This window comes from Apodemus sylvaticus, chromosome 16 (genome assembly GCF_947179515.1).
Source record: "Apodemus sylvaticus chromosome 16, mApoSyl1.1, whole genome shotgun sequence".
NCBI classification, from domain to species: domain Eukaryota; kingdom Metazoa; phylum Chordata; class Mammalia; order Rodentia; family Muridae; genus Apodemus; species Apodemus sylvaticus.
Window position 1 is genome coordinate 32,623,661 of NC_067487.1, and position 27,105 is coordinate 32,650,765.

Genomic DNA, 27,105 nt, shown 5'->3' on the forward strand with positions numbered 1-27,105 from the left:
TTGATCACTAATTGAGAAAATGTCTTACAGCTGGATCTCATGGAGGCATTTCCTCAGCTGAAGCTCCTTTCTCTGTGATAATTCCAGTTTGCGTCAAGTTGACACAAAACCAGCCAGCGTACTGTATGCAGCAGTGAACAATAAAGAGACCATTAAACAAGGTGGACAGCAAGGCCCAACAACTGAGGTGGCCCTTTGAGTTCCCCCTACACATGGCACTTGTATACTGGCACCACACACACACACACACACACACACACACACGAGATTAAATTGTTTTTAAAATCAAGGAAAGCCGGTTAGTAGGAGCGCTTCATGCTGTAGATTTTTCCTTCCTTCCTTCCTTCCTTCCTTCCTTCCTTCCTTCCTTCCTTCCTTCCTTCCTTCCTTCCTTCCTTCCTTCCTTCCTTCCTTCCTTCCTTCCCTCTTTCCCTCCTTTCTATTTTGCCTTCCTTCCTTCCTTTGGGATTTTATTTATATGAGTGTGTGCGTGAATGTATCTGTGCACCACATATGCACAGAGTTCCTAGAGGCCAGAGAGGGCACCAGACCACCCCCAACTGACAAGCTCCTGGTCCTTGAACCACTCTGTGACTAAGCAAGACTTAGTTAACTCTGGAGTTGCCACTTGAGCTCCATTGGAATCTGAGAAGCCACTCTGTTAGCCTGGGTAGTGAGTGACTAGTAGTTTTATCCCCAAACCTTGCATCAGAGGAGTAGATACAAGATTCTCAAAGCCTTCCTGCTGCCACAGAATTCTTGACCTACCTAAAATAAAACCATAAATAGACATTCTCCGCCTGCAAAGACAGATTTAGTTGGTTTTTTGTTTTGTTTTTCAGAGACAAGGTTTCTCTGTGTAGCCCTGGCTGTCCTGGAGCTCACTCTGTAGACCAAGCTGGCCTCGACCTCAGAAATCCACCTGCCTCTGCCTCCCAAGTGCTAAGATTATAGGCGTGCACCGCCACCGCCACCACCACCACCACCACCCAGCTCAGATTTAGTTTTTAAGAGACAAGTAAGCAGCTTAAGTAGAGAGGGAACCAAAGAGTGGTCTTTACTTTTAGGGGAAATTTCAGCTGATAATCAACTGAACCACTTCAAAGGGCTCATTGAGAAAACAGAACCGTGAGGCTGGAAATCAGTTCCCAGCACCCACACTGGGCAGCTTACAACCACTGATAACTCCAGCTCTAGGGGAACTTATACCCTCTTGTGGACTATGTGGGTACCGTATATAAATGGTGTATATGCAGAGAGACAGGTACATGCATATAAAAAACAATGTTTGTATTTAAATAAATAGAAAGTTTTACCTCTGTAAATTTTACATAGTAATAAAAATTCACTTGTTTAAATAAGAAGTCGCCAATCCAGAAGTCTCCACTAGGCTGTGGAGGATTGGTACCCCCCTGCCCCATTGCTAGAAGCACGGCTTGCGAGGATTGGTACCCCCCTACCCCATTGCTAGAAGCACGGCTTGCGGCAGTAGCTTAGAACACTTAGCAGTGCCTCCGAATGTAAATGCGTGTAACGAGTAATCCCACCCCTGCACAGAGCTGCCGGCTTGAGAGCATATACCCACGCAAGTACTCTACGTGCTTATTTTAGCAGTCTCTGGACTTCAAAAGTAGAAACAACCCACACATATACGAAGTAATAAGCAGAAAAACAAAGCACACTGAATTCATGAACTTGACCAGTTGTGAACTTCTGATAACACCCGAGTGTGCCTGGAATGACGTCGGAGCCAGGGAACTGAGTACCGAATGCCCCCATCCCTAAATAGTATTCACAGCAGGGCAAATCAGTAGAAGCTAGAAAGTAAATTGGTGATTTTCTTTCCTTTTGGACTAACAGGACAGAGAAACAAGTACCTCTTAAGATGTACCAGGGTTTTCTCTTTTAAACCATTATAGAAACTGTGGGATTGTAGAGTGTTGTTGGCTTGAACCTAGAGCTGTATGTGTTAGCATTTGGTCTCCAGCGAGTGGTGCTGTTTGCGGGGATGGGGGTAGGGGTTGGGGGGGTGGAAGCTTCAGAGGCTGGTGCCTAGCTGGAGGAAGGAAGTCCCAGGGTGTGTGCTTCTGCGGGGTCTGCCTCATCTCGGCCGCTTCTCCTCTCTCCACTTCCTGGCCGCCATGATGGTGCGTCTCTGTCCTACTATGCCCTGCCACCATGATGGACTGCAAAACAAATCCTTCCTCCATTTTGTCCCAGGGACAGGAAGTCTGATTCTCATAGTGAGGTTGATTGACACGTGAGAGTCTCATTCAAGTTGCGTCTGCTTCTGGTTGGCGTTCAGAGGCTGTGACCTTGATCGCACATCTTTGTGACCCTGCTAGAAACAACCCAATTGTACATCTTGAAAAGGAGAATGTGTGCTATGTGGGTCATAATTCAGTAGAGTGTGAAAACGTGCTCAATTTATTTCTTTAGTCTTTAATAGAATCGTGCTTCGACATTATGCGTTGATTTATAGACTTCGCATGGGGTTTTTCAGCCTAGGAATGACACGTTTTGAGATAGGAGCTGTCGTATGGTGTTTGAGAGTCTTACTGGTTATCTCTGGCTTCTAGACATTAGCTGGGCTCTCTTCTCTATCAGTAATCAAAACTGTCTCTCAATGTTGCTAAATCCCTGAACACATGAGTGTGTGTGTGTGTGTGTGTGGTGAATTATACAAAATGTTCCCTCAGTCTGGTCAGCCTTTTGACTTCATACTAAAAACTGAGTTTCATGAGGATGGAGTTTCTTAGTCACTGCTCAGAACAGTGTTTGACACAGAGATGCTACCTATATATGACAGCGTGTGAACGGATGGATTCAGCTATAGTAGCAACAGTACTTAGAAAAGCACACAAGTATAGCAGCAGTGTCACACGTATCTCATGCTTGAGGTAGCACATATTCTGACACACCATCAGTTTTGTCACAAAGCATGTTTAAGGGGTGGGGCTTATGTGTAGGGTTTAGATAATTTACAGGTGGATGCTTTTATTGAGGTCTATGCTAGTCTATAACATAGGCTGATAGATAGGGATGCCAGCTATTAAGTGGTAACCTGGGGTACCTTCCATTCCTAAACCCACAGTAACTGTGCAAGTGCCTGCTTGCCAGGCGGTCCCCTAGACTGTCTGTCCCCTCTGAAAGTACTCACTCTTACCGCTCTCCGAGTAGGAGAGAAAACATGCTCCCGGATAGCTACGGATCAAAACGGTTGTCACCAGTGAGTCCTGCTTTTCCACCCACTGAAATCCACTGTCCCCCACTTGAGTGTCTCGTTCAAGTCGGCTCTGCTTCTGCCTCACATCCAGAGGCTAAATGTTAATGTCTTACTGCTGCCAAGTGCAGCCCTGGGGATTATCACTTCTCGGAAAGGTGTCAGAACTTAAGTAGCTGAGTGCAAGCCTTAGACAAGGCTGGTGTTGGGGTCTTGGGGGCCTGGGAAAGCCTTCAGCTTTGCTCCCAAGTTCCCAGTCCCTGGGAAGGCACAGAGCTTTTAGCTCCCCCCACCCCCCCACCCCCACTCCTGTCTTCATTTTTACAGCAGTGTTGCCAGACCCAGGTCTGCCCTTTCTCAACACTGAATTTCTTTCATGCCACGGGGACTCTGCTGTATAATAACTGGTGTCATTTTGCACATCAGTACATGACATATAAATTCTTTTATTTCTGACAGCCCATTTTACTGGTGAGCAAACTGAGACACAGAAAACTTTTGCCTGAGATCACACTGATGAGTAGTAGGGGTCACACTTAAATCCCATGAGTCTGTGCCCCTGAAGGTGACACACAGGACAGTCTGCCACTGCTACCTTTCCTTCACCGCATTCTCAGCTCCCTGTCCGTCCTGCCTTCCCCTAAACTTTCATGATGTTAGAAGCTTTAATTTCTGAAAGTCGTGGACATTAGGAATCACAGGGTGAATTCCTGAAGTTAAAGCTGTAATACAATTAGATGTCCAAGTTAAGTACGCGAAAGCAGCAGAATTAGAGGCAGGGTTCCTGCCTTACTCATCTGTACTGTGGTATTTCCCTACCTTTGATTAATGGTCCACAATATGCTGGGGAGTGTACCTATGGAAACCAAACCCGCAGCAGAAATGGGAGTTGGCTTTAGTACACAGAGCATGCGAGACTCCCCGCTGCCTTTCACTTAAGTGATTAGTTGTTACTTTTGGAAAAATGTAACCCAGATGCTTGAAACTGATCTCTACGTTGGCATGGGAGTATACTGGAAAACTTTTGTGAATTGCCATATTCTGTATAATTTTAGTTATATATTCTTTTCATAAGGCACTTTAGCTAAAATGTCCAATATTTTAATAACCCAAGTAATGTGGCAATGGAAACTTCTTTTTCTTTCTGAAACTGGCTTAATTTCTCTTCGTAAGATTATCTCCAGTTATCCTTACTTTCTTCCAGCAAATGACTCAAATCCATTCTTTCTTGACGTTTGAAAAAACAAAATCCATCGTGGATATGCATGGCGTGTTTTTAATCCAGCCGCTTCTGTGGGACACGTAGACTGGTTCCACAGTGGAGCTGTTGTCAACAGGCGCTGCAGTAACCATCAGTGTGCAAGCATCAATGTGGTGTCTTCACAGAGTATCTGTAGGGAGCTGACAGGGTCCTGAGTGAATGAGTAGCATTGACTTAAGCATGGCCGTGCCAAGGACTTCAGTGCCTCAGACCCTTGCGAATGGCGAGGCCTTCCCTCCATTCGAGAACATCTGTTGGGAATGGTTGACCATTAGTTGAAACCAGTAAGGGTAGAAGCACCAACCTCCGCTTCCTCCTCCCAGGTGACTGTGGCCTGAGACTGCTCTCCTGCAGCAAGGAGCCTCCCTACACACACACACACACACACACAGAGAGAGAGAGAGAGAGAGAGAGAGAGAGAGAGAGAGAGGGAGGGAGAGAGAGAGAGGAGGGGGAGGGAGACGGGGAGACAGACAGACACACAGACACACAGAGAGAAACAGAGACATTTAGAGACAGAGAGGAAGACAGACAGACAATGTAACCCACCTCTTTATTCAGCTGGATATAATGTCGCTGGTTTCCAGGCTGCTGGTGCCACTGTCAGAGCCCACCCAGTCCCAGTTTTTCACCTGCCTGTGGTACCCTCATTTCCGGTCACCCCAGTCAGGTCAATCCCAAAGCAACACAGGTTGTAGCAGGTGACCTTTGAGTAAATGCTCTGACCCGGGATTGGAAAGTAGTTCCAACCTCCAGTGTGTTTACCTGTCACAGTTCATCATCGAGGGAAGCCAGGGCAGGAGCTCAGGGCAGGAACCTGGAAGCAGAAACTGAAGCAGAGGCCATGGCAGAGCGCTACTCACTGTCCTGCTCATGGAAACACTTTAAAAGGCTAACCTTGTCTTCCATGTCTTCAACCATATCACATACCCAGGATATCACCTGGTGGATCATCCCATGGGCGGTTTCCCAGAGCACACCTCACCCTGCCACGATCCAGGGTCCTCTAAAAACAGATGGGATGGGTGATGGGTTCGGAGTGGAGCTCTTTTCAGGGGTGTTGCTAGGGTAAGGGAAACCAGCGAGTTTGGGGCTGCACCCTGCAGTAGCAATCGTAGGACCGTATGTTGACGTTTGTGTGGAAACGGCAGTGAAGGTTTGCACTGCAGCTTTGGGAAAGGCAGGGCTGAGGTCTTGACCGCAGTGGTTAGTGTGACTGGAGACAGCCGCTGCCTGGGCTTTCTCCTTGTGTCCTCCATCTCTCGAAAACACCTCTCAGTGGTCAGACTCAACCAGAAATTGAGCTCCACGCGGCTTGTTGGATATAGTCCATTCGAGTTCTTCACTGTGCCACAGACCCAAGGGTAAGGGCTCGGGCAGACCTGGACGGACAGTGTGCTCAGACTACATTCTGTACCCCAGGAGCAGATTCACACACGGGCTTGTTCAGCTTTGGTACAGGCTCGCCAAGCTGCATGCGTGTGAGTGGGAACGAAGATGCCAGAGGGATCTCCTTCTCTCTCTAGATGAGTGAATTAGAAACTTCTGGCAAAGACCACCGGCTCACCCTTCCTTGTCAGATGAACATGTTTATATGTTTATATGTACCTGGTCTTACTTAGACACTAAAGCAGCAGCTTTTGGGGTGGCTGCAGGATGTAATAACACCCAGAATTGTGCCTCTTGAGACGGCTTGCTTGATTTTTCTTTTTTAATTACATAGACTAAGAATGACTTTAGTAAAAGTATGGTTATATGGCTGCGGTGCAAAATGGCCAGCAAGATTAACCTGTTCTTGTAGTGAGCTCTTTCTAATTCTTTGTAAATTTTTTGGTATTCTGTTAAGAGTGGCAAGTACTGAAGCCTTCTGTGACATATAATTATTTTATTTTCTATAAAAATTTAAAAATGGAAAATGATGATTTTGTGTGTGTGTGTGTGTGTGTTATTCTTTTTTAATAGCAGGATGCAAGCATTCTGCAAGATAATAGTTGGAAAGTCCCCAAAATACAGAGGGAAAAATCACCTTAACTCTGAATTCTAATCCAAAGTCAGATGGATATGGTCAAATCACAGCACAGTCACACTTAATCCACCGTACTTTCTTATAATATAGTCAGTGAATTCTTTACTTATTGACTCCACCAGTACGATGCATTTCAACCATCAAAGATGCCAGATTAGGTGAATATCAGTTTCCCTTTAAAACTAATGCTGAGGAGTTCCTGTTGTGGAGCTGGGAACCTAGCCCATCTTCCCAACATGGCTCCTTCCGTACAATTATCATGGCCTCGCAAGTTATGGTTTGAATCTCTGCCTTCTAAGGCATCCAGTGACTTTCATGTCAAGTTTATCTGGCTGCATGCCTCAGTGCAATAGCAGTGATTTCAGATGTGTCTGCAGCTAAAACTGCCCTTAAATACAGTACACAGTCCTGTTACATGTCGAAGGCCCAAAGGATAAGCCTCAGAGGGGTTACGGAGTGCCGGGCTCGGTTACGTTGCTTAATTTGTATCAAGTAAAGTAGGCGTGTTCCATTCGCAAAAATTCAGCCTTCCATATGGTTACATCCCATCTTCTTTGCATGTGTTATATTTTAATCAAAAGTCTATATGGGAGCTAGGTGTGGTGTCACACACACACGTGACTCCAGCATTTGAAAGGCTGAGTCAACAAGCTCCTGAGTTTGAAGCCAGTGTGTACTATGTAGTGCCTGCCTCAAAACAAACTCAATAAATAAAAACAGTAACAAACGCTTGCATACATGTGTGCGTGTGCGTGTGCGTGTGCGTGTGCGTGTGTGTGTGTGTGTGTGTGTGTTTGAAACAAGCCCTGTTCCTAGTATGGATCACAATGGTTTCCATACTCTAAAGAAGACAATTCTTTATCACCTTTAGGGATTAGCAGTCTAGCAGTGTAGATGTGTAGTTATAGCTAAGGCAGACTTTTTGACTCCATAGCCTCCAGACCAGCTAATTATCTTTACCGGCTCTGTGTCTGGGGCCCTTTCAGAAAGCTTCCGCCAAGGCAGCTAAAATAGACGGCTTTCCATTTATGATGGAAGGAATACTCAGCAGTGCTGGTCAAATGAGAGCGTGTGGGGCGGCCTTTTACAGGGCAAGCTTCTTCCCCGGGATTCTATCAGTGAAGTATCACCCACCGCTGCTTCTCTCACTCCACTTCCAAACTAGTACGGTTTCACTAATTTGTGAACAACTTACAGAGTGGATTCCAATGGTAGAGAGATTGTACCCAGGTCAAGTTGCACGCATTGAAGCAATGTGATTGGATAACTAAGCAGGCTTTGCCCAGTTTTTCTTTACAGTGAAGGGAATTTAGGCTCAAGAGAAGCTGAATGGACTTTGTCCTGACACAGAGAATTAGCTGTTGTTTTCTAGTTGTTGATTTACTACCAGACCTGAAGTATCCTCCTTCAGTGATCTGTCCGTTCGCTACACTTAGCTGTAAAGAGAGGTCTGCACTCACACAAACAAGGTTCAAATATCAGATCTTGCGTTTGCCAGTTGATCGTGATTCCAGGCCCCGATGTCAGGGAAACCATATAGGTAGGCAATAACTACATGGGTGTAATTCAGAAGTAATCTGCATAGGAAGTATCCCAAGGATTAGCTGAGGCAGAGGAGGGAGGACTTGTCTGCCCTGCTCCAGAAGAGGGAGACTGAGAAACCAGGCCACCATTCCATGTTGGAGACCATGTCTGCTTCTGGTCCAAATGCCTTCTCTCAGGGACCTGCAGGGATGGTCAGTAAGATATTTGGAAGTTAATCCTTTTGATGACCTTCTAAAGATGATGAGCACAGTGCGTGGTTCACATGTCACTGAGTTCTGGAGCCCAGTTTGGAGACTTTGTTATTGTTTGCCGTGTTACTCCTGTGCCAACCACAAATATAAGAATCTTACCTTAAAACCTGTTGCGGAAATGAACAGAGTTGATGTATAAAAGTGGGTAAGACGTTGGACATTTACCGAACACTCAACCAAAGTTCCATGTGACTCTGTTCTTCAACTCTAGAACAGCAGCAGGCATGGCTTGACCACAGTGCGACTTAGTAGAGGGTATTGTTTAAGAAAGATGCTTTTGCCGTGAGCCGTGGACAGCAGGGAAAAAGTTAATAACTTATTACTTGGAAGCTTAACCTGGGTGGAGAAAGAGGCAAGTATGTGATGAGGCTGAGTTTTGAAAGAGCCTTGTTTTGGGGTTGAAAGTTCCTACACTTAATGAAAGATGACAGTGATTGACTGGAGATGTATAGCTCAGAGTTAATACGACATGCTGGATTCAAGCCCCAGCACCAGGAAAGAAAAACTAGTGTAAATGACCAAATGATGAGACTCTACTGAGTGTCTGGTGTTCACCGTGAGGTTGATAACTTGCCCCCTTGGGTGTCGGATGGTTTCCATGGAGCTCAGGAGAGAGTATTATTCATGGAGAGGTCAAGGCTGGCTGGACTTGTGCTCTGAGAGGGTGGAGTCCTAAGGAGATGTGTTCCCTTCTCTGCTTGCAGTTTCCACCTTGCTGCTGCGAAAGGCCACGTGGAATGTCTCAAGGTCATGGTTACACACGGCGTGGATGTGACTGCCCAAGATTCTTCAGGTATGTGCTTTTTTAAATCTCTTAAATCACTAAGCCAGTGTGAGAATAGGTGTCACAAAAGTGTTACCTATTCACTGTGGAAAATTCAGAGTCTGCAGGCAGAAGCAAAATACTACTACTACTGATGATGATGATGATGATGATGATGATGATGATGATGATGATATAATAAAAAATATAATAAATAATAAAAAAAATTCAGCGGTAAAGCACTGCAGTTGCTTCAATGTTTGTCCTTCTGGGCATTTTCATCTTCTGTGAGTCCAGTCAGCTGGGGACTCTATGCTTCTCTTCCTCCAGCACTGTCTTTTGTATTATTTTCTAGGACTGGGTGTGTAGATCAACCAATATCTCCTAATTCTTGATTTCATGTAAACCGATATGATGGATTATTGGCAACATTATTTTATAGCTAGCTTCAAACTCTGAACAGAAGGACGGCTTTTGCCTCGACTCTTGCTGTACTTCAGTGCCTTCGAAATCATCTGGGAACTGGGAGAGATGAAGGAAGAAGGGGGAAGAAAAGAAGAAACAGTGTAGGAGAGAGAGTGGGGGAGAGGGAGGGAAGGAGGGAGGGAGGAAGAGAACTGCTTGTGATGGTTAATACTGTCAGCTTGGCCGAATTTAGAATTAATTGCCGGGTGGATTGGCCCAGTCTGTATCCATGGTAGCTAATCCTGATGATGTTGAGGTGGAAAACCAACCAGGGTACCATTCCCTAGATGGGGGCTCTTGGAAAGAGGGAGGGTGGGGGAAGGGACCTGAGAGCGGCGTGTATTCATTCACTGTGTCTTCTGTGGCCCTAATGCGGCCACCTGCTTAAGGCACTGCCAGGGTGACTTCCTTTCTGTGGGGACTGTGACCTGGAACTGTGAGCCAATGGAACTTTTCTCCCTTACGCTGCTTGGTTGAGTTACTTTACCACGTTAACACGTGGGGGTGTTTCCTAAAAGCTTTGTGGGTGATTCTAATGCGAAGCCATGGTTGGCAGTGAGCAAGCGAGAGGAGAGGGAAACAGGTTAGCCTTGCCTTTATAGCACTGTCATCTAGCAGGGAGAGCGGGCGCCCCCAGGGTCGGTGGCCTAGGCTGTGTTCTCTCTTGACCATGTGGAAAGGTTCAAGATAACGACTCCATTTGTTGCGCTTGAAAATCATTAGCTTCTAAAAGGTTTACGTTGGGTTTCACTGGGATATGAGGTTGGTATAATTGTGGGGCCTTCATCTGGGATTTTCGTTACGCTAGCTATACTGAAGCCCTTCCTCATTCTCCTGTGAGTGGGTGGCCTCTTCAGAACGGCCATCTTGGGGATCAGCCAGTTCTTAAAAGGCAATTATTACCCACGATATGGCTGGAAACCTAATGTTTCAGAATGGTTTTCAAAGACTGTGGTGTGTCTGGCTCTCTTTCTTATTTTTTTTTTATTATAGTAATTTGCTAATTTGGAATCTTTATACTTTGAGAAAAGTTGTGTTTGTTTTCTGGAGAAGCCAAGAATTAGAGAGTGTCAAGTCAGCAATTTAAGTCAAACTGATGAAAACTACTTTTGGGGGAAATAGGGGGGCGGGGAATAGTATTACCAATGATTTTTCTGAGTAGCTCCACGGAGAATTCCAAAAATCTATGAGGAAGGGCAATGTTAGTAGAAAAATAAATGACTCCCTCAAGTGACTGCTTTGAGGGGAATATTATTCATTTTATGCAAATGACATCTTAAATCTCGGGGGCCCAGCTATTTCATTTAGTTTTAAAGTATACTGTCACTGTTTTTAAAGTTATTCCGCATCATACAATGCAGATATGAGTGGCTAAGTCCCCTACAATGACATCAGCAAGGGGGTATTGCTCTCTGACAAACTTGAGTGTCTGAGAACTAGGCTCCAGTGAGCAGCCCCGCTGTCCTGTGATTCTGCTGCTCTGTTTTTGTTGTTGGGAAATCACAGATGGGAATCTGGCATATTCTGTCAGAGCCAAGCATCACCCTTCCTCTTTCCTTACAGAGGGAAATTATCTCCTGGGATACATGTGTATGATAGGAAGGTAGCAAAAAAAAAAAAAAAAAAAAAAAAAAAAAAAAAAAAAAGAAGCCAAGAAAATAACCACTGCTTCTACCCCTGCCATACTGAAAAATTTTATTATGCTCCTTGAAAAATAAATAACATGTTTTCCTTAACATATTTCTACTTAGCTCAGATCACATTATAGAATTCTATGTCCTGCATTTTGGGCGTGGGGAGGTGGGGGGGGCGGGACTGTGTGTATCTGTATTCTTGTTCATGTGTGTCATTTCCCAGGGTCATGCACTGTATATTTTGAGACAGAGTCTCTCTTTGGCTGAAACCTAGTCAATAGTCTTATGCTGGTTGACCAGCAAGCCCTAGGGGTCAGCCTAAATCAACCCATCTCTGCCTTTCCAGTGCTGGGATTATAAGCTCACACCACCACGCTCAGCTTTTTAAATGTGAGTTCTGGGGGATGGGACTCGAGTCCTTGTGTTTGCAAGGAAAGCACTGAAAAAACTGACTCAATACCAAGCCGTTGTCTTTTATTTAGTATCCGGCCCGTATCATATTCCCCACCAGGCTCATAGGATGATTTTCATCAGCCTTTTTGTGGCCACACACAGCCATATGTTTTTTGGGTTTTTTTTGTTTTTTTTTTTTATGATTATATCTCTAACTGGATTTCTGAAAGCTGGGTCAGCAGTGAACCCTGAGCATCCCAGCTCTGTGCCACCTTCTTGCAGACTGAACTAGCATGGAGGGACCCAGGAGTGTGTGCTTGGGCCATGTTTGAGGCTCCGCAGTGTTGGCCATTGGGGACTGGTTGAAATTGGTGACTCTGGAGCTGGAGAGATGGCTCAGTGGTTAAGAGCACTGACTGCTCTTCCAAAGGTCCTGAGTTCAATTCCAAGCAACCACGTGGTGACTCACAACCATCTGTAATGGGCTCTGATGTCCTATTCTGGTGTGTCTAAAGACAGCTACAGTGTACTTATGTAAATAACATAAATAAATCTTAAAAAAAAAGTTCCGCAGAGTCTCAGAGTGTCCACTGACTTCGTCATTTGCCAGCAGCAGCAGTGAGGCCAGCACCGCGTAGAGGCTTTGCTGTTTTATCTGGGTCTTGGTGAGGCACCTGCTTCTGAAGAGACTCCATGACTCCAGCAATGTGAACCAACACAACAGCAAATGACAGGAATGTCTGTCTGCTCGGAGAGAAGCACATGGGCTCTCTGGCCTGATCTGGGCCACACCGCTCAAGCTTTTTTTACCACAGCAGTGAGGAGGATAAACTGACGGCTTTTACTGCCCTTGCCTGTGTCTCTCCTGTGACCTGGTCGTGGTGTTCACTCTCAACGCCCCTATTGAGAAAGCAGATCTGACCGTGAGAGAAAGGACTCAATCAATCACTGTGCCTTAGTGGCCGTCTTTAGTACAAAATGCCTCTCATAGTTAGAGGGCGATTTAAACAACTCGGCTTTGACAAGATGTTCCCAGTGAACTCACCTACAGTGTCACACAGCGTGGCGAGATACAGTAGCCTTCAGGGTGAAAACCTCCTGAGAGCCGACATAAATGTCAGCTCCTGAGAATCCCACCCTGTTGTGTAGGGGATTATGTCACCATTATTGTCCCTTGCACCATCATTGTCATCATCTTGCCTGACTGGGAAGTTACTATGTGGACAGGCAGACCTTGAACTGTCAATAATCCTCCTGCCTCTGCCTGGGACTCTAGCACCGCAGGTGTGTACCCCCAGCCCTGGCCCCTTGGAGGGGTTTTTCAACAGTGGGAGATCTCCTCCTTTCAGGATATCTTCCACAGATGGTCTCTCCTTTTTACTCACAAAGTCTATAAGATGGTCAAATCATATTTTTTTTCTACTTTTTAAACTATTGAATAGACAGTCTTTAGAGGCAGATAATTTTTTATATTTATCTTATGAGTTGTCCTTCCATTTGAATGCTTGGAATTCTGGGAATTTTTATGGATGCCCGCAGTGAATCGTACAAGAACAACCCAGTCAGCAGAGGACTGCATACTGCAGATGGCAGGCTTTAGTGAGACGCTCAGCACGGCATCTCAATGAGTCAGGCTCCTCTGTTCATTGAAAAAAAATGATATAAAGTATTTGGCCACTGTCTTATCATGACTAACAGGACTTCAGCCAGATCGCTTTCTATTTTCCTTATCTCATTAGGCTCTTAAAAGGCTTCAAATCGTTAAGACAAAACAACACCAACAGCAAGACAAAACCCACAACACAACAAAACAAAACTGAGTCTGGGGTGGTAGCACTTTTGGCTGAGGCAGAAGGATGGCACGTGTAGGGCTAGCCTGGGCTTCTGGGGAGATCCTGAGTCAAACGACAAGGATAAAGAACTACAAAGATTTAACACCGTCCACTCCAAGTGGTTGTGCGTTAAAGCCAACAACCTAAACCTCTCAGACACAGGGAAGACCGGTTTGGACCCACCCCTCCTCCCAGCACACACCCTCCTTACCCTTTGCTCTTTGCTGAGCATTGCAGAGTACAGACCGGGTCTGCACCCACAGTGTGTGTCTTGCCTCCCTTGTTTCTTGTGTGGTCTCATTCCTCCCCTAGATGAGAATTGGCAATTCTCCTGGTGTAGAAAACAGTCTAGGCGTACAACAAGAGCGATGCCGAGGTGCTTCTGGTTTTTTGCTAGTTGTTTTCGGTTGTTGTTGTTGCCTGTACAAGACAGTAGGAGACAGAATGGAATGAAAGTATCATTAAAAGACTGAAGAAATCCCCTGGTTTATTCTTGGTATCCGGAGTGTGAGCCTCAGACCCTCCTTGTTAACACGCATGTACTCCGGCACTGTTGAATGCATCAGAATTTCATCTTTTTCGTTGATAGTGCCAGAGCGATGTGGTAGCCTTCCTCTCTACACCACAGGGAGCCCAGCTCTCCGTTCCTTGTTCCAGCACCATCAGGAGCTTTTCTCCCCTCTTTCTACTGAGAATTCCATACATGTATACAATAAAATATGACCATGCGCACCATGTCCCTTCCCCTCTTTCCCCAGATAATTCCCAGGGTATTTCATGTCTTCCTTTTGTGATAACCCACTGAGTCCAGCTGTGGCTCCCATAACTCAGGTTGGCAGTCTGGGGGGACTGGATCCCAGGATCAGCATGGGGAATGGAGGTGCAGCTCACACACTATGCAGTAGAACCCCTCGACCTCACTGGGTACCAAGTGGGCTGTGGCCACATCTGCCTCTGTCGTGCAGATTCTGGATGGTAGTGCGCTTAGTTAATGGTACAAAGGTTTTGCCAGAGGCAGATGCAGACATAAGGCTGACTTGCATGTCTTGCCACATTCCTGGTGCACTCTTCCTTATGGATCCTCTTTAGTCACAAAGCACGTTTGGATGAATGGGCATCAGAAGTAGGAAAGCGTAAAGCAAGCGCAGGAGCCCTTGGAGGGGTGAAACTTGTGAATCCTCCTCTATCTTTGAGTCCTCCTAGCATTGTGTGTCCTCCTCTAGCATCGTGAGTTGTCCTCTAACATTGAGTCCTCCTAGCATCGTGAATCCTCCTAACATTGTGAGTCATCCTCTAGCATTGTGAGTCCTCCTAGCATTGTGAGTCCTCCTCTAGCATTGTGAGTTGTCCTCTTAGCATCATGAGTCCTACTCTAGTATTGTGAGTCCTCCTCTAGTATTGTGAGTCCTCTTCTAGCTTTGAGTCCTCCTGGCATTGTGAGTCCTCCTCTAGCATTGTGAGTCCTCCTAGCATCGTGAGTCCTCCTCTGGCATTGTGAGTTGTCCTCTTAGCATCATGAGTCCTCCTCTAGTATTGTGAGTCCTCCTCCAGCTTTGAGCCCTCCTAGAATTGTGAGTCCTCCTCTAGCATTGTGAGCCCTCCTAGCATCATGAGTCCTCCTCTAGCATTGTGAGTCCTCCTCTAGCTTTGAGTCCTCCTGGCATTGTGAGTCCTCCTCTAACATTGTGAGTCCTCCTAGCATTGTGAGTCCTCCTAGCATTGTGAGTCCTCCTTTAGCATCTATGGTTCCTAAGCTGCCTGTTTGAGTCTTTGTTTGCTTGATCGCTTTTGTTCTTAAATTTCTAGGTAGCCTTCCATTTGATTAGACACCCTAATCCCACTCAAAATTGAGACTTTATGAAAATAGAAAAGATTATGCTGGACCAGGTGTATTAATGCATGCTTTTAATCCCAGATTTAGGAGGCAGAGGCAGGCACATCTATAAGAGTTTGAGGCCAACCTGGTCTACATAGTGAGTTCCAGAACAGCCAGACCTGGGTTAAAAGCATGTGTCTAAAACACCCGATTAAGGGAATGTTGTCTTTTCTATCCTCTCCCATACACATTTTTTCCCTGAGATGGGGAGGCGGGCGGCGGGGGGAGGGGTGAAGAAAGGGTTGGAGGAAAAGATAATATTCAGTTGATCAGATATTTCAGAGGATGTTTCATCCTGATAGCTGCATGACATCATCAGTAAGGGTCAGCTTGCCTGGCTGTGAAAATACTCAGATACTGACACTCAGAAGTGGCCTTAGAGATGGGGTAAGGGGTGATCTCCTAACGCTGACAGTGACGTTCCTGGAACAAATGCTTTCCACTCGGCCTCCTCTCTTGGAGTGCAGCCAGGTAAACATTCATGTGATGGTGAGGATTTCTGGTTTTTTTTTTTTTAAAAGAAAAAATAATAATTTACATATGTATAAAATTGTAAATAATAACCACTTAAATTTGTGATTTTTATTGTAGAAAGATATTCTGCAATTTGAAACTGACCTTTAAGGAAATATTTTAAGGCATATCTAGTTGAACATCGCAGTCACCTTATTTCTTAATTCTTTACTTATTTCCAGATGTGAAAATGTCACTAGTTAGTTCTTTCCCATGTTCTCTAGAAATTGTGAGCTGTGAAGAAGTGATCGTGTCGGTAGTTCAGGAGAAGATGCTTGGAGTCACTTTCCGTGTAGGATCATTTAGTGAAATGTTATCTGGGCCTCTTGGTTTATAATTAACACTAGTCTGTCTGTCTGTCTGTCTGTCTGTCTCTCCCTCTCTCTCCCTCTCGATCTGCCAGAATGAACATGAGTTATGGTTGTCTCGCTGTCTCCACAGCTGTTTGGGAGCCAGGAATATGTGCATCGTCTCCCTCCAGCAGGCTTCCATCATAAATAATGTATTCTGTCCAGGAAAATTTGTATTTGAAGAAAGAAATTTGTTTTGATGCTGGCAGTGAGAGCATCTTGCTTCAGTACGGTAGTGTCCAGCGATGATTTGGGATTTGGAGTTGAGACCAAGTGGAAAATACTGCTGTTTAGGGGAACACATCACAGGGGAATAGATGAATGTCTGTGGCTTCTCTAGACATCAGTCACTCACTCTAGGTATGACCAGGACCCTGGAAATGAAGTGAAAGCCTGTTATTTAGTTGCAGTGTGTTATTTGAATATTCCTACCACATTGTCTTTGGACAACTATGCCTTCGTCCAGTGAACGGTGTCAGTGTAGAGTAGCTTTGTTTCCCAGAGTAGGAACCAGTTAATACATTGCATGCACGGAATAAACAGTCCCCGGTTTACAGTCAGGATATGTTCCAGAAGTTCATTTGTAAGGCATTTGTTTAACATTTAAAATGCAGTTGTCCTTAGAAACAGTGGGGCAACTGTTTGCAGAGGCCAGGCCAACCACTAAGCCCAGTAAGTGCAAAGGATAATGAAAGCCACACTCTTAGGCCTCTTAGTTCTGAAAAGGAGAGAGGCATCCTGTACCTAAAACTGAAGAGGACAAAGAAATTATTTTTTTTACTATATATTTTCTTTATTTGTATATCAAATGTTATCCCCTTTCTTTGTTTCCCCTCTGAAAACACCCTATCCCATCCCCCATCCCTGCTCACCAACCCACCCACTACCGTTTCCCAGTCCTGGCCTTCTATTCTAGGGCATGGAGCCTTCACAGGGCCAAGGGCCTCTCCTCCCTTTGATGTCCAACAAGGCCATCCTCTGCTACATATGCAGCTGCAGCCATGGGTCCTTCCGTATGAACTCTTTGGTTGGTGGTTTAGTCCCTGGGAGCTCTGGGGATACTGGTTGGTTTATATTGTTGTTCCTCCTATGGGGCTGCAAGCTCCTTCAGTTCCTTGGGTTCTTTCTCTAGCTCCTCCATTAGGGACCTTGTGTTCTTTCCACCCTTTCAAGATGAGGGTCTCTTCCCTCATCTCTTAATCTTTCTCATCCTCAGCTTTTTAAGAGAGGGTTGAGGGATTTCTGCCTCGGTATCCTACCCCCAACTAAACAAATTTCCTTAACATTTCAGGGTATCTTTGACAGACTAGAAGAGATGTGTTCTTTTGAGAATATGGATGATTTTATGTGGTTCCCATGAGATCCTGACCCTCTCGTCTTTAAGGTGTTTCCTAGCCATGTAATTCTCTAGTAAACTCTAGTCAGTGCTGAATGAAGACAAATTAAAAAGAAAATGGTATTTTGGAAGTGGGTCATCATATAAAATAAATCGTTCCTCTAAATGGGTGATCTGAACTCTAAACTCTTTTCCCCCTCTTAGGAGATATTTTGTAATGTCTCCTGGTCACAACTAGACTTCTCATAGGTAGAGGCCAGGGAGGCAGATTAACAGATTAATCATATATAGCAATTATTCAACATAAAACATCAACACTTTAGAAATCCAAAATAGAGGTTGCTCGTCATTGTTACCTTGGGGATGTGTTGGTACTCATTATAGACATTGAAATTAGCAGATGCTTTAATTCAAAATGACTGGAGTATGCTGAGAACAAGTTGTAGGAGCAGGATCTCAATAGGAAGTGACAGAACTGCAGGGGCCGGGGACCAAAGGATAGGTGTGTGTGTGTGTGTGTGTGTGTGTGTGTACATGTAGTAGGAAGTATATGTCCATCTCTGGAGCTAAGAATGGGGTGCATACTGCAAGCTGTGTGGTGTTAGGAAGAATAAAGAAATGAATCAGAAAACCAGTAAAAAGGAGTTAAGGAAGAGAAGGAATTTGTAATGGGCAGGGGCAGAAAGGGGCCTGTATTTGAGACAAGGTCTCACGTATCCCAGGATGGCCTCAAACCGTATAACCAAGGATGGCCTGGGCATCTGCTCTGGTGTTGGTATCACAGTGCCTCACGGCGCCACATTGGCTAGGTATTGAACCTGGATTTTGAATGATGAATGCTCAGCCTGCCCCTCCACTGTCCAAGCTTCATCTCCGGTCCAGGGAAGCCCTCATTTAAAAGGCAGCCTTTCAGTTGACTCGGAATGTCAGAGAGCAAATGGTGTAGCTGTTCTAGGGGAAGGAAATCCAAGCTAAACATACAGCAGTTGCAGAGGCCCTGGTGTGGAAGCTCATTTGGCACTAGGCAGTTGGGTAGCAGTGTCCTATACTGGAGTCCTAAAGGGACTTAAGAAATGTTCTTAACATGTACTGACCAAGGACTTGTAAAAAGTCTGACACCTTCAGGTAACGTTCATTCAGGGTGAGCGTGTCTTGAGGAGAAGGGAAATGAGGGGTCAAACATATCATGGAAGTATTTGGGTTTCTAGAATGTTCTCTGCTGACTGTGGGCTGTCTTTTCTGGGTGTTTAGGCCTGAGGTCATTTAGTCTGATGTGACTGGTGTGGACACGGGGCATTTTTGCACATCTATGTCAGCTAACTACTGTACTGAGAGGCCTGATGCTACCACAGTCCTGACCAGGGCCGAGCAAGACCTCCAGGCAGCAGTGGTTAGAGCCTCTGAATGTTACCTGTGGGTGGGATACTCCATGGTCACACTAAAGAATGCACGACCTTAATCTCTAGAGAAACAGTCCCTTCTTTGTTGGAGAAGAGTCTATTCCTCATAGCTGTCTTTGGCATGGCAGTTAGGAACTATGTAGGAAGTGTGTGCTATTCAGAAAGGTCCTGTCCAGTGTCGTGTTTATCCCTGTGCTTTGCTCTGACTGTTCTGGCAGTTGTGTTTTAAATGAAGGTCTTTGATCCATTTCAAATTATAAATGACAACAAAAGCTAAGGCAAGAGGAACTCGCGGGTGTCCGTGGGAGTAAAAACAAGAGCAGATACTATGCAAATCAGTGTAGGGATTTCCAAACAAGAACAAAACTAAAGCATCACCTACCACACCGCCCCTGAGCAGACATCCAAAGGACTTACCGCTGAGAAACTTGTATGTCCTCTCTTATTGCTTCTCCAGTCACATTAGCAAGGACATCGAATGTCCTAAAATGCCCATCAGCAGAGAAATGGATACTGAAACTGTGATGCACATACACAACAGAATTTCAGTCATCTGTAAAAAAAAAACAACACTGAAACTATGAAGCTTGCAGGAAAACAGTGTTTTGTGGTAACCCAGGTTCAAAGACGCAAACACTGCATGCTCTCTTAAGTGTGGGTTCTGGCTTCTAATGGTTATCTTGTAGGCATAGGCCTTGAAGCTGGAGAGCAGACCTGAAAAAGGACAGAGAAAGCAGCTTCAACCAAGAAGGTTGGAAGGAAGCTCAAACACGTGACTCGAAAGTGAAGGGGTAGAGGGATGCTTGGTGGGAGAGTAAGAAGGAAGAGGAGCAGTTCTGGGGGAAATCAGCCATAATATGCAAGAAAATGCTGTAAGGAAATGAGTCAAAAGAAAACAAAAGTTGTTTTGGGTTTTCGGTATCTGTCTGTCTGTCTGTCTATTATTTTTGATGTGGCCACTTTCTCCAGTGTTTACCTTTTAATCCATTTAGGTCACAGTGCTTTGCATATTGCAGCCAAGAATGGCCACCCCGAGTACATCAGGAAGCTTCTTCAGGTAAGCAGGTGCCGGGAGGTTACAGATAAGCCACTTTATTTTTATTTACTTTCAATGTAAAGGTAACCTTTTATTTGCAAGAGGAGAAACGCCTCTTCTCGGTACACACCCCCTTTTAACACTCTCCATTTGGAAAGAGCAAGCTTGTCTTCGTGGCATCATGACTACAGGAGAAGTGGATCCTCACTAAAATTTGAGTTGTCTTCCTAGGATCCACCTTATCACCCCCTTCCTTAGTCGATGCCTCCTTTCTGAAAGTCGGCTTTTCATGAAACATTTTCCAAACTGTAGCAAACCTTGGCTCTGCAGCCTCCGGGCGTTCTCTCAGCAAATTGCTCATGGGGTGCAGTCCTTCTGGATAAACAGTTTCAACCATTCTGTCTTGGTCCGTAACTTGATGAGCTTTTAGTTAGTTTTTGGTTCTTGTTTTAAGTGCCCGGTTTTATTCTTATTTATAATTTTTGGCCAACTCCCTGGTTTGCTGGCTTTGCCTGGAAGTTTGTAATGAGCCCTTAAGGTGCTGACCTCCGTAAATTTGTAGAGTTGTGTATTCCTTGAACCAGCCCCACAATAGCATCCCTACAGTAATGTCCAGCTGTTGCTAGTCACAGTGCAAGCCGGCTATTTTCAGGAACAGCGTGGAGCAATAAAATGAGTGTTTGGAGTACTGTCTGTCCTGTCAAGCTGTCGCCCTGGCTTTCACAGACACTCTTGGAGACCCAGCATCTTGCTTTTATTTGGCTTTGAAATTCTAAGGCAAAACAGTGGTCGCATCTGTCAGCTTGTTTCGTTGATCGGGCTGCTTTTGTCTTGCTTTGCACGGTGCCTGCCGCTACGCATTCCAGGAGTGTTTAACCTTATTTAACAGGTCTTTGAAGCAAGATTCAGGAAAAAATAGATCACTGTGGTGTTGACTTAAGAGAGTCACTCTTGAGCCAGGCGGTGGTGGCACACACCTTTAATCTCAGCACTTGAGAGACAGAGGCAGGCGGGTTTCTGAGTTCAAGGCCAGCCTGATCTACAGAGTGAGTTCCAGGACAGCCAGGGCTACACAGAGAAACGCTGTCCCGAAAGAGAGAGTCGCTCTTGACCAGTTCATATAGAGATTGTCTTACCTTCTCTAGAACTAGGTCCTCAGTATGAAGGGAGAAATTGAATGTCTTGTCCAGAGTGACCTGTATCTATACCCTGAGTCCTACCTCTCTGTTTAAAAATATGTTTTAAATTCCCATTCTACTCCAGCCCTTGCATCTGGCTCTGATTTTAAGGAAGATTTAACCTGACAAGCTGGAAGTCCTTGTGGGCTAGGACCAGATATTCTAGCCTCTAATGTAATTTTATATCTGGTTATGCAAATGCCTTGGTTTTTCTCTGAAACCTTTGAAACCTTTAAGCAGTTCCTTGTGCCCGTTCTAAAATTAGGCCAGAGCCTTGGTAAGTAGTAACTCGATCTCCATTCTTCTGACCACAGCAGAGTAAGCATCGCACTTTAAGGTAGCCCTGGTTCTTCCGTCCTCTGCCTTGTACTTCTGAGCATTGTTCTTTCTAGATTATTGTTAGGAATTCAACATTCCACCGCTTCCTGCAGGGCTGGCACTGGGTCCCAGACCTCTCAGATCTCTTGTTCAGCTCTTTGCAAGTCAGGCTGTGTACTAAGGAGACCTTTTTGTCTCCTGCTGTCTTACCCACAATACCTTTTATGTTCTCTCTGAGCCTTTGCTCTTATACCCTGTGCACTGGCCTCTCTGTGCCCTGTTGGTTTGCTGGAGATATTCCAGCTGTTATGGTTCCCAGCTTCTAGCTCCTTCAGGGCGTTAGGACTGATAGAACTTGGTGGGGTGCTGCCAATTCAAATGAACTCTCCTCCTTCTCCAAGCTAAGTCCTCATACTCTCTCTGACATCAAGTGCTTCCAGAGTACCAGGCTTGGTGCGAAGTGTTAAGTATCTACCAGCAAGCAGGGCAGTTGCTCTCTCGGTGGAGTTCACGGTCTGGTTATTAAGGAAAGGCCTATATGTTATAAACTGCAGAGCACTTAGAAGGAAAGTAGTGCTTTCTAGGACAGCCATCATAGAGACGGTGATGCTGAAGCTGAGATGTCCAGGGCACAAAGTGACAGCGGAACTCATTCCAAACAGGACAGTACTTCACGGAATGCAGGGAGGTACGGTTCTGCTGAGAGGTGGGTGGAGTCGAGTCGGGGAGGCAGTGACTGAGTCAGAAGCAGAGAAAGGAGAGAACGTGATACAAAAATGCAGGCCCCTGTGTGTTGTGATGGCCAAGCTAAGCAGTCCTAGGTTCACTGTGGAACTGTGAAGGGCAAACAGTGACCTATACAGTTTGTGTAGAGAGGTGGTTAAGTCGGGTCAAAATAAAGGAGACCTAGTGGAGGCTAGACTTGCTTTTCATGTGAGCTGCTTGGGGCTACGGTGAAGGTAATGAGGAAGAGAAGAGGCTAGCTCTCATGTACAGTTTGGAGAAAGAATCTATAGGATGTGCTGTACTGGTGAGCTACGGGAGGAAGAGTGGGAGGGGAAATCAAAGCTAGTTTAGCTTCTGTCTCATTGGGTAGATTGGCAATGGTGGTTGGTGTTTATAGAGATGGTAAGTACTTGGTGAGGGGCAGGCAGTGGAAAACTTGCCTTTGGAGTGTTTATGTGATGTCAAACCAGTGGTTTCTCAAGTCAGGGCACTCAAAGGTAACGCTTGTATATGAGTAAGAATCCAGGCTCCAACGGGATCAGATCCTGCCTTCACCAGTGCCATAATTCAAGCAATTTATTAACGTATTTGTACCTCAGTTTCCCCTGCAAATGGCTGCAGGAATAGTTCTCTAACTTGGGTTGTTAACAGGCTTAAAGCACTTCCCGACCCAGAGCCTGGCACACAACGCTTAACATACTACTCCCTGCTGTCATTAGGACCTACATCTGTGAGTCACTAACATCTGGATGCAGGTGTAGATAGGATTACCAAGAAGAGTGCTCCGGGGAGAGACCGTGACAAACGTGAGCTTGTATGTTTTGTCAGAGGAGGGCTGGCCAGGACAGTGGTGGGACAGTCTCACAAGAGACTGAGCCAGACAGAGAGCCTCAAGGAGAAAGAGGAGGAGAGTGTCCTCAGAAGAGGGTAGGCTGCTGCTCTGTGGTCAGAGTAGGAACTAAAAGACAGCTGGCGACCTTGGCTTGGGCCGTCTCCATGGAATCCCAAGGGCATATACCTGTTCAGGAAACGGACTCAGAGAAAACTGCCGTTAGGAATGGGGGGCGGGGGACGCGAATGAGCGAAGACATGGGGAAAATCTAAGATCCACATGAGAGACCTTGGAGTGTGATCACCAGCGGGGTGGAGAGATGCTGTATGGGAGGAATGGGTGACCAGAGCAGCAGGGGGCTGACGGTGTCTGGGGCTGTGATTGTTTGGGTATCTGTCTTCTTCCTCATAAAGGACTGTCTGCCCACGGAGCTCCGAAGGTAGAACTTATGCACGTCCGTGCCCTCCTGAGTAACTTGCCGCTTGAAGGAGAAGGGTAGACGCAATCGTATTTGTCCAGTTTCTTTACCATGCTTATTTTTTTCTCACAGTACAAGAGCCCAGCTGAAAGCATTGACAACTCGGGGAGAACGGCTTTACATTATGCAGGTAACGGTCATTCTCCTGTTTGTCCTTGTCTGCTCTAAGAGAGCATTTAGTTGTTGTACCTCCCTGGACTCTCCCCAGGCCTTGTTTCCAGGGTTCCCAGAATCCCATTAAACTCAGGTTGCAAGCAAGTCACACGCAGATTCATTAAGGAGCGCACCTCCAATTAGTCTGCTGCCGTGTGACCTGTTACCGTGGTTAATATATTCAACACAGGCTGAGAGCACAGCTCAGACATAAAGCATGAGCTTGGCATGTACGCAGCCCTAGATTTTTAAATCAATGGAAAGCTTCTTTTCAAAGCAGCGAGTTAGGAGCACTTGTAGGTTTCAAGGCTAGAAGAAGCTGGGGGTTTGTTTTGTTTTGTGGGCGGAGGATCACAGTGAACATCAGTTGTATTTGTAAACCTTTGGCTTTTACGGTCTATCCCAGCTTCAACGGACAAATGTTGATGCTGAATTCACAGAGGTCAGGGGTGATTAATACTTCTTACTTCTAGGTGTAGAAAAGTCAAGTCTCATAAGAAGCTAAGTCAAATGCGTGCCTGTGGGTAACGGGGAGTCCGTGGCTGTACGTTTGGCTAAAGCTGAAATGAAGCAGCGTTTTTCCCTGGTCCACGGCCTTTTGAGCACTCTTGGTGTCTTTCCCATGCTGGGCAGAAAGTGAACCTCCCTTCTTAGACGTGGCAATCCGGGTTGTTTGTGACTGACTGGCTGTGGTGTTTTTCCTTCCTCAGCGGCACAGGGATGCCTTCAGGCCATACAGGTCCTCTGCGAGCACAAGAGCCCCATAAACCTTAAAGACTTGGTATGTACCAGGCGACCACTAAGAAATGTGGTTGCGCGTTTAAACCCGAGACTTTAAAGACCTCAGGCGCTGGCAAATTTCTGTTTTCTTTCAGCCATCCCCCCCCCCCCACTGCAAAACGCGTTTTCTATGTTAATACTTAGGGGTCCCTAAACCATCAATGTGATGCATGGTGTGCTTCTTGGAGATGTGCATTTTGATAAGTATATGGCAGTGTTCTGCCATTGACCCAAATCGAAATAAAACATTGTTTTTCAATTTATAAAAGCAGGAAATTGTGTATGGTACCTCCTGTGTCGCTGTGACAAAGTCCCCGACAGCAGCAGCTTAAGAAAGGAGGGATTCACTTTGGCTCACACTTTGAAGGTGTGGAGCATCTTGGCAGGGAAATCACAGCAGCGGGCACTGGAGGGAGCTAGCTACACTCCATCCATAGTGTAGCATCATAAAGCAACGGGAGAAGAATACTATCAGCTTGCTTTCTTCTTTTTCTTCTGTTCTGACTGTCATTGTGGGTCCTTTAGAAAGTTCCTCCCACAGAAGTCCATAGATTTGCCGCCAGCATCTTAAGCTGATAATTGGTGTAGACCGTCGGATATTTCTGTTAGAATTTCTGTTGTTTTCTTTCTGTGCGTGGGCATCATCTCAGATGACTCCTGGTAGGATTTGCCAACTCCGAAGAGAACTTTTAGTCTATGGAAGCCTCACTGGCCTATTACGAGAATAAATTTCTACGTCTGTGGTCTGTGACTCCAGGGTTTAAGGACATGCTGTAGCATGAAGCTTGGCCTGCGTACACTTGCCCCAATCAAGCAAATGCATTTAAACTATCTGAACCGCAGCACAGGTTAATTATCTCTATTCCCAGCGTCCCCAGTTCCCAGGTACTCCACACAACCCGAAACTTATTGAGCCACAGTATGATTCCTCAAGTGCAAATTCATCTCACACATGTGGCTGGAACGTATAAATCACAGTCATTCGTATAAACTTTTTTATAGGAATACAACTTTTTTATGCAAATAGAACTCATATACCCATCTTTTAAATCTGGAACGCTTACACCACTGGTTTTTGTTTTGTTCTGTTTTCTGTGTGTTTTTTGTTTGTTTGTTTTTTATATTCATTTATGTATAAAAGTTTTACCTGCATGTATGTATGTGCAACACATGTTTGCCTGGTGCCTGCAGAGGTCAGAGTATAAGATCCCAGGAGCTGGTGTTCTAGATGATTGGTTGCGAGCTGCTACGGTTGAATCCAGGTACTCTAGAAAAGCAGCCCGTACTCTTAACCCAAACCTTCTCTCCAGCTCCAATAATGTTATTTTTTAAAGTTTATGATTTAAAATCGTACATGTCTTATTTATTGGGAGGTTTAGCGAGCAGGTCAGTTAGTTCTCTGAGTCCTACGTGTAGCTGAGGGGGTGGAACTTGGGGCTTCGGCAAGAGCAGCACTTGCTCTTAACTGCTGAGCCATTTCTCCAGCCCCTGTTTCCTTTCCTCTTAACATACTTAGTGTGTGGATTCTCTTTCGTTACCAGGCAGGGCCAGTGAGAGCTAACGGAAGAAGCAACCCAAGCAGCTGGGACTTCTAGAGAAAAGTCAGTGAAATTGCAAAAGACGTACGCTTAAGGGTAATGGTGGCCCTTAGGGGACATAGAATATTGCGGTGGATGAAAGAGTAGACAGTACAAGTCAGGGCAGAAAATGTGGGCAGGACCAGGGTTTCTCGGTCCTGGTGTTTGGAACTGGAGGTCCGATCTAAATGGACTTTCTTTCCTAGGATGGGAACATACCCCTGCTTGTCGCCGTACAAAATAGCCACAGTGAGGCCTGCCTCTTTCTCCTGGATCACGGCGCAGATGTCAACTCCAGGGACAAAAATGGAAGGTACCACACGGAAAAGCGGAAGTCATGATTTCACTGATATACCTATTTTGTTAAATATTATAAAGTGGTTTCCTTTTTGCCGTTCTACCTTCCCTGGTAGTTGAGGATGTTTTGACTTTTAAAAAAAAAAGTTTGCCCAGATCTCCACGGGCAGAACTGCTGGCTGGATCTGCAGTGAAACTAACTAAATATTGAACTGAATAAGACATTTCTTATAAAATTTTTTCATCCAAAACAAAAGTAAATATACTGGATGCATTTAAAAATAATTTTAAAGCCAGGCGTGGTGGCGCGCCTCTTTAGTCCCAGAGGCCAGAGGCAGGCGACTCTGAGATCAAGGCCAGCCTGGTCTACAGAACACATTCTTGGACAACCAAGACTGCACAGAGAAAAACCCTGCCTTGAAACAACCACAACAATAAAATGATTTTAATAGTGTAGGCTCTTTAAAATACTAGACGTGAAAGAATCCAGCCTCTAGAATAAACTTGGTATTTGTACCAATCATAGGAATTCTATTGTGGTACACCCATGCCTGGAAGAATGCCTGCTATTTGGTGTGGTTTAGTGTTTTGATTTAATCCAAAAATACCACTTTACTTCGTCTTGACAGTATTCCACTTAATTCCCCAGAGGACTTCGGGCTAATCGTATTTAAGCCTCCTTCCCCTGTTTCCCAGTCAGTGAGCCCCAGGGAAGCGTGTCCACCTTTGGCTATTGCTAAACTTATGTCTCATTTTTTTCCCCTAGGACTGCTCTCATGCTGGCTTGTGAAACTGGCAGCTCTCACACAGTGGAAGCCTTAATTAAAAAGGGGGCAGATCTGAACCTTGTAGATTCTCTTGG

The 27,105-nt window shown here is 45.4% G+C and overlaps 1 protein-coding gene across 5 annotated transcripts in view; it reads left to right on the top strand.

Annotated features, from left to right (window-relative positions):
* Positions 1-27,105, top strand: part of Rai14 (retinoic acid induced 14) — a 136,602-nt gene that overhangs the window by 90,848 nt on the left and 18,649 nt on the right. For all 5 annotated transcript variants that reach the window (XM_052159457.1, XM_052159456.1, XM_052159455.1 and 2 more), the window contains exons 4-9: positions 9,011-9,099; positions 19,861-19,925; positions 23,509-23,566; positions 24,300-24,370; positions 26,153-26,259; positions 27,010-27,105. The exon at positions 27,010-27,105 is cut by the window's right edge and continues 83 nt beyond it. In XM_052159457.1, coding sequence (XP_052015417.1) covers positions 9,011-9,099; positions 19,861-19,925; positions 23,509-23,566; positions 24,300-24,370; positions 26,153-26,259; positions 27,010-27,105 — 486 coding nt within the window. The remainder of the gene's footprint in view (positions 1-9,010; positions 9,100-19,860; positions 19,926-23,508; positions 23,567-24,299; positions 24,371-26,152; positions 26,260-27,009) is intronic.